At 44.2% G+C, this 13127-nt stretch overlaps 1 protein-coding gene and 1 long non-coding RNA gene across 2 annotated transcripts in view; one reads left to right on the forward strand and one right to left on the reverse strand.

Moving 5' to 3' along the window:
- LOC119964655 overlaps positions 1–4695 on the reverse strand; it is a 41262-nt gene extending 36567 nt beyond the window's left edge. Inside the window, exon 1 of the long non-coding RNA XR_005460342.1 lies at positions 4616–4695. This is a non-coding gene — a long non-coding RNA (uncharacterized LOC119964655). The remainder of the gene's footprint in view (positions 1–4615) is intronic.
- Positions 1–13127, forward strand: part of LOC119964653 (retinoid isomerohydrolase-like) — a 56669-nt gene that overhangs the window by 3555 nt on the left and 39987 nt on the right. Inside the window, exons 3-4 of the mRNA XM_038794411.1 lie at positions 6455–6605; positions 10092–10199. Of these exons, the coding sequence (XP_038650339.1) occupies positions 6455–6605; positions 10092–10199 (259 nt within the window). The remainder of the gene's footprint in view (positions 1–6454; positions 6606–10091; positions 10200–13127) is intronic.

Below are 13127 nucleotides of genomic sequence, written 5' to 3' on the forward strand. Positions count from 1 at the left end.
GTAGGGAAGTTGTTTCCATTAGCAGGGGAGACTAGGACGCGGGGGCACAGCCTTAGAATAAAAGGGAGTCACTTTAGAACAGAGATGAGGAGAAATTTCTTCAGCCAGAGAGTGGTAGGTCTGTGGAATTCATTGCCACAGAGGGCGGTGGAGGCCGGGACATTGAGTGTCTTTAAGACAGAAATTGATAAATTCTTGATTTCTCGAGGAATTAAGGGCTATGGGGAGAGAGCGGGTAAATGGAGTTGAAATCAACCATGATTGAATGGTGGAGTGGACTCGATGGGCCGAATGGCCTTACTTCCACTCCTATGTCTTATGGTCTTATGGTCTTATAATCTTTCAAAGATGTAGCAGATGCACAATATGTTCAATAGCTTCCTTCTATGATGTATCATTCTATTAAAGTGGTGATCAACCTTTATTAATAAGCATTAAATCATTAAATGTTAAATCAGATGCATGTCTAATCACAATTATTTCAAATAGCTTACTGAAGAGAACACATGATGTAGGACTAGAGATTTAAATCCACTGAGAGAGAGAGCCAGGCATACATGGAGAGGTGCACGCAGAGCACGTGTCTGTTCATGTCGGAGAAATCCTTCCAAACCTGCACCACTACCACCAAGAAAGACAAAGAGTGCAAATGCATGGGAATGCTACCAACAGGAAGTTTCCCTCTAAGCCACACACCATTCTGACTTGGAACTATTTTGCTTTCTCTCTCCAACAATGGAAAGAATAACCCATCTAAACACCAACATTAGTGGAGTCGGACACTTTAGGAACTTTCAAGAGGTTATTGGATAGACACATGGAGCACACCAGAATGACAGGGAGTGGGATCTTGGTTTCGGACAAAGCTTGGCACAACATCGAGGGCCGAAGGGCCTGTTCTGTGTTGTACTGTTCTATGACCAACTTTTTTTCGGGGGGCTCTGACCTATAGAGGTGCCTGTAAAATGACTCAAAGACTGCGTTGACTTCCTTTGGGACCGAAACCAAACTGCCACCGAGCTTTTCGAGTTTTTAAGTTGTACAATCTCTCGGGAAGCCGCCTGTTGCCTCAACTGGGGAGCTAGAAGAGAGCTGGCCTTCTCCTCATACTCATAAAAATACCTCGAGTGCCGGAGCGGGTTCATCGCCTTCCCAGTGGCCAGCTTCCAATAGCGTGGAGGGAGAGACAGAGTCATTCCTATTTAATCAGGTGTACTCCTTCATGGTCCTGGACATGTGCTCACAAAGCCTCTGTCCACCAGCAGTGTTACGTCAAGCCTTCACGGTGAGCACTGATTAGAATCTGTTTTCAAGATCAAGTGCATGAAGTGTGGAGCATGGTCCGAGATTCTGCTCTCCACACCCAGAGTAGGAGGGGCCCACCCATTAAGAAGAAATCAATCCTTGGATAGACTTTATGCATGTGGGAAAACAATGGGAACTCCTTGTCCCCTGGATGCAAAAGCCTACCTGCTCACTGCCCCCCCCCCCCCCCCCCCCCCCCCGCCTCCCGTCTGTTCCATAAAGACCAGGAGCACCTTCTCCATCCCTGAGGAGAAAACTATCTAGTCCTGGATTGATCTAGTATGGGATCCAAAGCATAGTTCAAATCCCCACCACCGATTAATTGGTGTGCATCTAGGTCAGGAATGGAAGATAACATTCTTCTAACGAATGTCATATTGTCCCAATTTGGCATGTAGATATTTACTAGTACCACCTGATGCCAATTGGCACCGGAGTCACCAATAATGTTGCTCTTTTTAATGAGTGGAATACTATCCCACCAATCAGCACCAATAATGTTGCCAAATTAACTAGGTATGGCAGTTATTAATGATAATATTGCTTTTCATAGTCGTCAGGTATCAAATGATACCACCACAAGGCTTTACCGGATATCGATCAAAGAACCAAACAGCCAGGTAGTCAGTTCAAGTTCAAAGATAGTTTATTTAAATACCAGGATTACTTCGACATGGGTGGAAGAAGTGGCTCTGTTTCTACTGGGCTCATCCATCTGGTAGCGATCGTTGGTCTTGAACTTGTCTCTCTGGTCGTTACGCTGCATTTGGGTTGGCATAGGCCGGATCCAAGAGAGTCCAAACCGTGTCTCTTTTTATCCTTCTGGGATTTTGCGCTCTTTGGGGCAGTCCTTAGCTTTGGACCCAATAATTCGACAGGCTTCGATAACTGCCTTCGATTCTGGCCAATAAAGGGGTGGGTGACGGCTCGGCGTGTCCTGAGCAGTCATTGGCCTTGGCTGTTTGGGCTTTTTGAGCAAAGGGAGTGGTGCCAGTTAGTCTGAATCTGTATCGGTTACCTGAGTACAGACCTTTTGTTCTGGGGAAATGGGCTATTAGAATGCAAACGAGTGTTGGTTTCGATCGCGTCTAGCTATCTGGGTTGCAAATACACACACAAGCTCTGAGTGTGTCTGAGTCCTGGGTTGGCCATAATTCCCATGGTCCTTTGCAGGTGGCCATCTGAGATGGCTACACACCGACGTGGACGTGCCCGCTGAAGACCCACTGACCATCATGAATCTGCCATTGGAATCCGCTATGGTCCTAGTGGCCAAGAAAAGAACCCGTTTGCTGACTAAGATTGCTGTACCTCGGGCCTGTCCATCAAAGCCTGAATGAAACACTTGGCTCACTCACCCGTTCTGCAGTTTGGTTTGATCCCTTACCCGCACGTGGGTCTCCTGCAAAACATCAGCACTTAGATTTGTTAGGTGAGAAAAAACTCTCAACCTGTTTACCGGACCATCCAAAATTCTTACATTCCAGGTGGGCAGTCAAATTGGGGGTGCCCCACCCCCCATCCCTCAGTCGCATTTCCACCGTCAGAGTTGCCAAGTTCCTACTCAGAAAAAATTGGCCAAGGACAACCCAAAATGTCGCCAAATCCACCCATATAATGAGACAAAGACAATCTCGTAATCACCATCGGCAAACTCACCCTTCCCCCTCCCCCCTCCGACTTCCTCCAATTAACACTCCATCCAAATATACATACCGATACCCATAGAAAAACTAAGATCCACTCACCCCAACCTCCATCTATTTACAGAAGCTAAGTTTGTCGAACCATGCAAGACTAGTTCGGCAGCTGCAGCTCTCCTCCCCAACCCCCCAATCTCACTTGCATTAATTAGCTGAATTTTAAAGTTAGCAGGGCAGTATGCCCCAGGATAGAGAAGAAAAAACATAACTTTATGGCCCGCTCTAAGGATAAAACAAGCCTCTCAATACTGAACCCTCCAAAACTGAGTTCCCAACCGGGGAAATATAACTCCAATTACAGTACAAGAGAAAATAAACAACACTTTTCATCAAAGTTAGCCCCCCAACAATAACCAAACCATACGTGAAGCAAAAAGTCCACGATATCCCCATAGAGGAGAAAACAGAGAAATATGAGAAGAATTTCACCCTCAAACAACACCAATTATTTCTAGGATGGCCCAATATTGCTCTCAACCTACAGTAGTCAAAGACCGAACAAAACATCTTGGGCGGGATTCTCCGTCCCGCCGCACCCGCTTTCTGGTGGGGCACGACCCTGCCGGCAGCAGGATCGTCCATCCCAAATGCCAGCCAATGGGGTTTCCCATTGTGTCCATCTGCTGTCGGGAAAGCCACTGGCGTGAGTGCGCTACTGGCAAAATGGAGGATCCCGCCGGTGGAGAAACCAGACCCAGAAATTTGAACCAAGCCCATGCTTCTTAATGAAGGTGTCCACCCCCTCTGATGTGCCGAAGTAAAAGTCCTTTGATTTGTAAGCAACCTGCAGCCTTGCCAGATACTCCTTTCCTGGAGAAGGCGACCTTAGCCTTGTTGAAGGCTGCCCACTTTTTTGCTAGCTCAACTCTCACGGCCTGGTATATCCGATGAAACTGCCTCCCCATCTCCAGTCCCGATGATCCTTGGCCCATTTCAGAACCCGCTCTTTCTCCTGAAACTATGGAAACGCACTACGATCACATGTGGTGGCTTTTTGGTGAAGGGACTGGTGGTATCTATCCAATTCAAGAGGCTATGTGGGACCACACTCCTCCGTCATATTCTCAAAAACTCAAACAAGATATGTGGCTGGGTTCTGGCCTTCCGCTCCTTCCGGCAACTCCACAACCCTAAGGTGCTGCCTCATAGCTCAGTTTTCGAGGTCGCTGGCTTTAGCCTTCAGCCTCCTATTTTCAGCAGCCATTTACGCTATTTCAGTTTCTAGTGAGGCAAACTGCTCGGCGTGACCCATCAGTGCTTTTTCCATGTCTTCCATCACCTCACCGTGTTTTTGAACCGATTCCGCAGTTTTTTCTAATTTCATCCAGCCAGGTGACTTGCATAGGTTTACTTCCACCTGCCTCCACTGCTTTTTGAAGTGGCCATCAAATTCCTTAGTTAGCATACTGGTCAGCACATCTACAGTAATCAAGGAGGCGGCCATCACTGACACAGCCTCCGCCATTTTTTCCATGGAGGAGCTGTGTGACTCCTCTGAGTCGGTCGACAAATTTCTTTCAGTAGGTAGGCTTGTGCCCTTTCTTCAGCATTGCAGTGACTGGGTGATCCTTTACAAACAATAAAAGGCATTTTGGTGAAATAATTACCTGAAAAAAACCGGGCGAAAAGGGCGTAAAAGCGGGCCCTGGTGGGAGCTGCGATGTGAGTGTCCTCACCATAAATGACGTCACCGGAAGCCCATGCTGATGGAGTGTAACGTGGGAAAATATGAGGTTGTTCACTTTTGTGGGAAGAATAGAAAAGCAGAATATTATTTAAATGGAGAATGCCCCAGTAGAGAGGGAAATAGATGCCCTTGGATATGAATTACAAAAAGTTAACATGAAAATACAGCACTTAATTAGGAAGGCAAATGCAATGTTGGCCTTCATTGCAGGGAAGGTGGAGTATAAATATCGGCACGTTTTGTGACAACTTTAAGGGAAATTGATGAGACCACACTTGGAACATTGTGTACAGTTTTGGTCTCCTTACTTAAAGAGGGATATACTTGCAAATTAGAGGCAGTTCAGAAGAAGTTCAGTATTCCTTGGATGATATTAGATTCTGAGGGGACTTGACAGGGTTGATGCTGGGAGGTTTCTTCTCATGGGGAAACCAAGAACGAAAGGCTATGGTTTCAAATTAAGGAGTCTGGCTGGTCCTCTCTTTTTCCTGCTGCACTCCTTGCTTCCTCGATGATGATAAGGGTAGTTCCTCATGGTGATATTGTTGGATAAATGGAGCAGAAGACTACATTTCTCAATGACCACTTATAATTGTAGTGCATGTCTCCTCCCAATGGTTCAGTCAGGAAAAGCATTGCTTGGGTACATCAATTGTCAGCTCAATTGTGGCAACATGGTTCCTATTGGAGACCAGCTGTGCTTTCAGATTCCTTCCAGGAGTCAGGAACCAAGTCTGAAGGTAATATCTCTTGTGACCTAGTAACCGGCCGGTAACCTGACTGCTTGGTTGGAACAAAGGCAACAGAGGGGACTGGGCCAGGATAAAAGAACCATGACTGCTGCCTGGAAACTGGACATAGACCTGCATGATGGACTGCTGGTGGTTGCAAACAAGCTAGACCAAGCAATGCCTTTCAATTAGTAATGGAGAGCCCACAAGGTAATATGAATGCTGTCTATGGCACCATGCTACCTGGAAAAGCATGCAACACAGCTAAAGCATTACTTAAGTCCAAAAAGACGTGCTTGTTAGGTGAATTGGACATTGTGAATTTTCCTTCAGTGTATCCAAACAGGTGCCGGAGAGTGGCGACTAGGGGATTTTCACAGTAACTTCATTGCAGTGTTAATATAAGCCTACATGCGACACCAATAATGATTATTATTATATTAGAAACTGTTTGCCTAATGTGATACTTTTATTGTCACTCTGTCCACTTAGAGAAACATATATTCTAAGTATGAGTTTGCTTATTTCATGATCTACTTACATTCTGTGGTTCCCTTGTTCTATAGATTTTGTAGTTTTACCAAATATCTAGTTTAGGTTTTGTTACTACATTACTGGGTAAAAAAAAGAAATTGTCTTTACGTGACTCTGTTGTAAAGTACTTCATAGCCAAGTATAGTTATTGTCGCCTGGGAAATTGCAAATGCTGTTTTTGTGGAGGGATATATGTTGGCAGGACACTGGCAGAATTCTTCAATGCAATTTTCTACATTCATCTACCTAACCAGACAAAACCATGATTTAACACTGCAGAACTCCTCCGCATTGTTCCCCTGAAGTTATGTGCTAAGGATGGGAATGAACAATGAAAACATGATCTTCTGATTTATAGGTGCGAGTGCTATCACTGAGCCAAGCTGGCATTTCAAATGCAATTTGTGTATATATACTTAGTGATAATGCAACTAGTTGAATAAAACCATGCATATCATATTGATTAATTCACACCAGTTCTTCTAATCATCTAGGTGCAATTCCTTCATGGTTAAAGGGTAGCCTGCTACGATGTGGTCCTGGGTTATTTGAGGTAGGCTCAGAGCCATTCTATCATCTATTTGACGGACAAGCTCTCCTTCACAAATTTGATTTCAAGAATGGAGAAGTCACCTATTACAGACGGTATTGTATAACTTACGTAATTCATATTTTATAATGTTCAGTCCCTCCCCAAACAAAAATCTGGAAAGAACTGTCTCAAAGTAGATATTATCAAATCTGATGGAAGAACATGAGGCAATGAAGTACCACAAAAACATGGCAGCCAACTATGAATAAATATAAATTCATTTTGTCATGATCTGTTTTTTAAAGAGTTACTTATTTCCTTCTGAATGGCACCATACACAATATTACCATTGTTATTAACCAAATTATGGAAAACCTTGTCCTTAATAATTTTTCTGAAACCTTTAGAATTTAACTAGCATTCTCAGCAATGCTGGTTGACCTTGGTTAGGAAACATTTGGGGTGACACCTCAGGGCAAGGAGAGAGGAAAGATTTACCATGGTTCCCATGCTCCTGACTGTTTATCCAGTGAGCTGCTGCACAAAAGCAAATGTTCAAAGAGAATGGGATTGATCTCAGCTGTGATGCTGTCCCTGATAGGTAGGCAACTATTTGGACAAGATTGTAACCCAATCTATAAAGTATATTGAAATCCCATAAGGACAATAAATGGCTAAAATCACTGATAGTGGTCTGACATTGATGGTTGATTCTTTCTTCATACTTTTTCTCATTTCTTTTACTTTTTCTGAGTTGATAATATATCATTGCTGTCCTCACGCATCTGCCAGCAGATCAATAACCCATTCATCAATTCCCTACAGAATGTCTACTCACTCTCGAATAAACCCTTTGCTGTGGATGGATGGTCATATGGCATCCGACGTTTAACTGAAAAAGCTAATAGGTGTTGTTGTCTTGCCCTTTACCAAAGCTTTCTCCCTCCCTCCTGTTTATAACATCCACCATCTGCCTTGTCCAAACTGGTTCAGTTCCATTATGACACTAATCATCAATTTGGCATCATGTTGCTCACCTTGCACTTCTTGTTTTGAGCATCCAAAGCTCTCATTTCTCCTTTAAAACCTTTATTGTCTACTGCCCTCCAAGGCCCACTTTGAGTTTTCATCCAAAATATCTTCCCTATTTTCCTCCTTCAGTCTCTTTTTGCTAAGTGACTCTTCAACCTGATTATTTAAAGATTAATCTCCATTTACTTGCCTCACTCTGCTGAATTCACTTTCATATCCTATCCTTCCTGAACTCATCTCTCTATCTTAACTTTGCTGTTCATAATTATAGAAACCCCTTCAACCTTGTCATCTTCCATGGCCTGTCCATGATCTTGATCACAAGATCATCTTTGACCACTTCCTTGTATCCCTCACCACCTAAATTTTCCTGCCTTCTTTTACTTCCACTTTCTTCTGAATTTATCCCTGGAAAAATTAAAACTCCCCCAAGTAGCTTACATCTTCATTCTAAGCTCCTAACTGTCTTGCCTATGACTGACCATTTTCCACTACACCTTTGCAGCTATTAACCATGCCCGCAATTCTGCCCTCTGTGCCTCCAGGTAAGCCTTCCATCCCTGTTGTTCTGCCCAACAAGAACATTTAAGTGAACCCGGAGTGCAACTTGTTAAATTACACAACTCCAGACCTGATCAGACTACATCAATCTTTGCCAAACTTTATTCACCTCTCCCATGTCCTTTCCAAGCTTAGCTCGGTCAGGAGTCTCCATTCATACTCCCTGGATTCCATTTTCTCTCAAATCCAAATGATATATCTTCTCTTCTTTTCCTCATGTTAGTTGACATTGTACATGGATCTATTACCTCAGACATAACTCCATACCCTTTCAAAATTGCTGCCATTTACTTCTTAAAAATCCTTTCTATCAGATTTCTGATCCTGTCGTGGTACTACAGTTATGTCAGAAATTACATTGCCTGTGATTATGACCATGAAGCATTATCCTTCCTGCAAATCTTAACTCCTCTACAGCCTTTGGTTTAAATCCAGACTGAGAATTTAAAATTTGACGCACTGGGTATATAGGAGCCAGTACAAGTTAGCAAAGACAAGACTTGTTGTGGGGTTGGATACAGGTAGCAGAGTTTTGAATGCATTGAAATTTATGAAGAATAGAGAATGAGAAGTTGGCCTGGAGAACCTTTTGAAGTCATTCAGCCCAATGGCAAAGACATAGCTGAGGGCTCTGGTAATAGATTGGCTGAGAGGCTGGAAATGCTAGAGGTGTGTAGATTTTATTTGTGATAGAGGAGTTGGAGTTGGAAGCCCAACTTGGGGACAAATAGAATGCTGGTTCCACACAATGTGGTCCTGCCCAAGTTTGCACCTGGAGCATTATCAGGGTCAGGAACGTTGTACGTGAAAAGGTGGTGGATGTTGGACAGATACATAAGGTTGAAGAACTGACAGGATTATGGACAAAAACAGGACTGTGGTACTAAGCATGACTGACAGCAGGGGTAAAATGAGCTGAATATCTTCCTACTGTGCTGTAGGCTCCTGTGATTCTATGATCTTAAGTGAAGTTTGTGGCAGTATCTAGAATGATAGTTTATGCTTAGTTGAAGGAAGTTGATCCTCTTCCAAGACTGGATATCGAACAATAGAAACAGTGGAAAGGCCGAGAGATGTGTGAACGGATAGATCTGCAAGTCATCAGCATACATGTGGAAGCTGATCCACTGTTTGCAGATAATACCATAAAGGGGCATAATGTAATGAGCAAGAGGACAAGCCATAATGCATCCTTATGGGATTCCCAAGGTGCAGGATTGGGAAGATGAACCATTCTAGAGATATACATATTAGCAAGCTAACACAAGAGGCAAGCTAGGGCAGATCCACTGAGCTGAATAGAGGTTGGTGCAGTTTACTCCTGTCTTCGCTAACCTGTAATGCCTCTTAGATATCCAATGTTTCAAATTTTAGGTTCTCAGCCTGGTGTTTTCAAGGCCTCACTTCTCTATATTTCTGCAATAATTTCCAGTGCTACAGTGTTCCTGCTAAGCTGCATACGAGCATGGGAAAAACATTTAAAGATACCACCTATTAACAAAAATTTTAAAAGGAACAATGGCTACTGAATGTTCCATTCTGCTGCCTCCAGCCTCTTGTGAACAGCCCTCATCTCAGCCTGCGTGATATCAACTAACTAAGCTCCGGAAATGATTCCCAAACATTTGTTGCCTCTCAATCTCCATCTCTCCTTAAATTCCACCTCTGAGTAAATTTGGTCAGACCTCTCAATATCTTGTACTTTGCCTTTTTTTTCCTTATGCCTCTGAGAAGCACCTTCAAGTGTTCTATGTAAATGCAGATTTTAGTTATTGTTAGTGATTGCGTACAGCACAAACATTTAGTGTATTCATATGGAATTCTTTGTCCACTGTTTTAGTGCAGTTGTTAATTCACTTGAACAAAATGAGTAAATAGCTGTATTAGAATAGTAAACAAGATTGCCTTAAATGTTAATCACTTGTTCGGCAATATCATTACCAATTACTTGATTTGATCAATTTCAATTACTTTGGCTTCAACAGAGAATTTTTATTTCCTTATAGGTTTGTTCAAACCGATGCCTATGTAAGGGCTATGACTGAGAAACGAATTGTGATCACTGAATTTGGTACTTTTGGTTATCCTGACCCATGCAAGAACATCTTCTCCAGGTTCTGAAAATACTTTGCTATTATTTAAATAGAAGGCTCATCATGTAGAAATCAATTCTGTTTAATTCAGTCTTTAATGTATTAAATGTGACTTTTTCAAAAATTCTCAGACATTTGAAAGGAAACTAAAAATTCAAACCTTTGCTAAAAATCACTTCGCATGTATTTTTCATTAGTATAATATTGATACTTTTTGTGGAAGCTGAAAAACGATCAGTTGAAGCAGAGATGCTAGGGGTAATAAATGAGGTGACATTTGATAGGCAGGATATATTGGAAAGGCTTGCTATGCTTAAGAGTGGATTAATCACCTGGACCAACTGGCTTGTATCCCAGGTTACTAAAGGAAGTGAGAGCAGAGATAGTGGAAATGCTTACCATAATCTTCCACTCTCCCTTAGATACAGGGGAAGTGCCAGAGAATTGGAGAGAGGCAATATGACACATCTATCCAAGAAAGGGTGTAAGGGCATTACCAGTTACTAAAGGCTGGCCAGTTTAACATCAGTGGTGAGTGAGATTTTACAAACAATAATTCGGGGGGGGGGGGGGGGGGGGGGGGGGGGGGGGGGGGGGGGGGGGGGGGGGGGGGGGGGGGGGGGGTGATGACGGGCAACTTGGAGGAAGTTTGAGTTAATTAAGGAGAGTCTGAGGTTGGTTGGCATCTGTACAACTGTGAGAGATAATGGGGAAACAATCTCAGAATTTTGATGAGATCAGATCAGATAATCTTCTACACTTCGTTTGATCGTTGAAAAGAGGCGTCGATTTTTACTCCTGGGCCACATGTGCCGAGATGGGAGAATTCCTGGCTCCCCAAACACTACCTTTAAAAATGGTTAAAACCAAATTATTGCGGATGCTGGAATCTGAAGCCAAAGAGAAAATGCTGGAGAATCTCAGCAGGTCTGGCAGCATCTGTAGGGAGAGCAAAGAGATAACGTTTTGAGTCCAGATGACCTTTTGTCAAAGCAGAAAGACTTAGAAAGTGGGAAATATTTATACTGTGGGGTGAGAGAGTGAAAGATGAGTCATAGCCAGAGAAACCAAGGGAGCAGAGCGCTATTAGCCACAGAAACCATGGGGAAAGAGTGCTAATGGCAGTCCCCAGAGAAAGGACGTACTGGCGCTGGAGGGTGTGCAGAGGAGATTCACTAGGTTAATCCCAGAGCTGAAGGGGTTGGATTATGAGGAGAGGTTGAGTAGACTGGGACTGTACTCATTGGAATTTAGAAGGATGAGGGGGGATCTTATAGAAACATTTAAAATTATGAAGGGAATAGATAGGATAGATGCGGGCAGGTTGTTTCCACTGGCGGGTGACAGCAGAACTAGGGGGCATAGCCTCAAAATAAGGGGAAGTAGATTAGGACTGAGTTTAGGAGGAACTTCTTCACCCAAAGGGTTGTGAATCTATGGAATTCCTTGCCCAGTGAAGCAGTTGAGGCTCCTTCATTACATGTTTTTAAGGTAAAGATAGATAGTTTTTTGAAGAATAAAGGGATTAAGGGTTATGGTGTTCGGGCCGGAAAGTGGAGCTGAGTCCACAAAAGATCAGCCATGATCTAATTTAATGGCGGAGCAGGCTCGAAGGGCCAGATGGCCTACTCCTGCTCCTAGTTCTTATGTGAAAGGCCAAACAGCAAGAAACTACCATCAGATGGCAAACTGTGACAGCTGTAGATGTGGGTGGGGGGGGGGGGGGGGGGGGGGGGGGGGGGGGGGGGGGGGGGGTAGGGGTAGGAAGCATAAAGGAGAAAAGGTAAGGAAGGGGGGAGAAGATAGGGGGTGTGTGAAATATATATAAAGAAAGGCAAAAAAGAAAGAAATGGTAAAAGACAGTTAAAATGAAATGGGATGAAATGGGAACCCTTTGTGGTATGGGTGCTGGCATGTGGTGCAGGGTGGGGTGTGTGCACACTGTCGGGGGATGGGATTCAGTCTCCCTCTGGGTGGAGGGGGGGGGGGGGATGTGGTTATGGGTGTTTGGACCAGGGGAACAGTGCTGCCTACCCACCCTGGCCGCTCTGAGGAGGTCGTGCAGCTTTTTACTACGCTGCTGTCCGGTCCTTGTGGTGGGGCTCACGGCCTTTTTCACCTTCGCCCTGACCTTGTGTAAGGCGGCGGATGGCAGCCTCCTTCCCACCCGGAGAACAGGGTGGCTCACCTCTCCACGGTAAGGCCAGTAAGGTCTCGAGCTCTGCATCCACAAACCAGTGTGCCGCTCTCCATGCTGTTGTTGATTCGAATGAGTGTGTGGGGAATGAAGTTCTAATATGCGGCTGCAGCTTATCAGCCTAATGGGTGGCAATTACGATCCCGGCAAATTGAACAGCTCTTTTATCATTCAAGTTCCACATGGCACCAGTGCTAGCCCATTAAGGGATCAGTAAGAAGTCTTACAACACCAGGTTAAAGTCCAACATGTTTGTTTCAAACACTAGCTTTCGGAGCACTGCTCCTTCCTCAGGTCAATGAAGAGGTATGAGTCATTGGCAAAGAGGGGTAAGATACTCCAATAGTACCCTGCACCTGACACAATGTCTGTTGTAACCAATACCTTGTTCCATCAGCAAGACAAGTAGAAGGCTTCATGGCAACACTCTCACTCCAAGCACTGGCACCTGCTCAACTACTTCACCGTCTGAACAAGGGACCTGAAGGACGTGTGTATCACCCGTGTCATGACAGGAGCTGATGACTGATGGGCACACCACTGTCTAATCTACTCTTTGAAAAACATCAATGATCAAAGCAGCGAAGACAACAGAAACAATGTCACAGGGGAATCAACACTGAGGCACTCAAAGACCTGAAAAGAGAGCTTGATTCAGCCGGCATCTCACTGCCAGCCTGACTACTGCTAATGACCCAAAGGCGCAGAGTGTCCACATTGCCTGGTCTGCCCTTGAGGGCTCGCACCTGCAA

This window comes from Scyliorhinus canicula, chromosome 4 (assembly GCF_902713615.1).
Source record: "Scyliorhinus canicula chromosome 4, sScyCan1.1, whole genome shotgun sequence".
Lineage (NCBI taxonomy): Eukaryota > Metazoa > Chordata > Chondrichthyes > Carcharhiniformes > Scyliorhinidae > Scyliorhinus > Scyliorhinus canicula.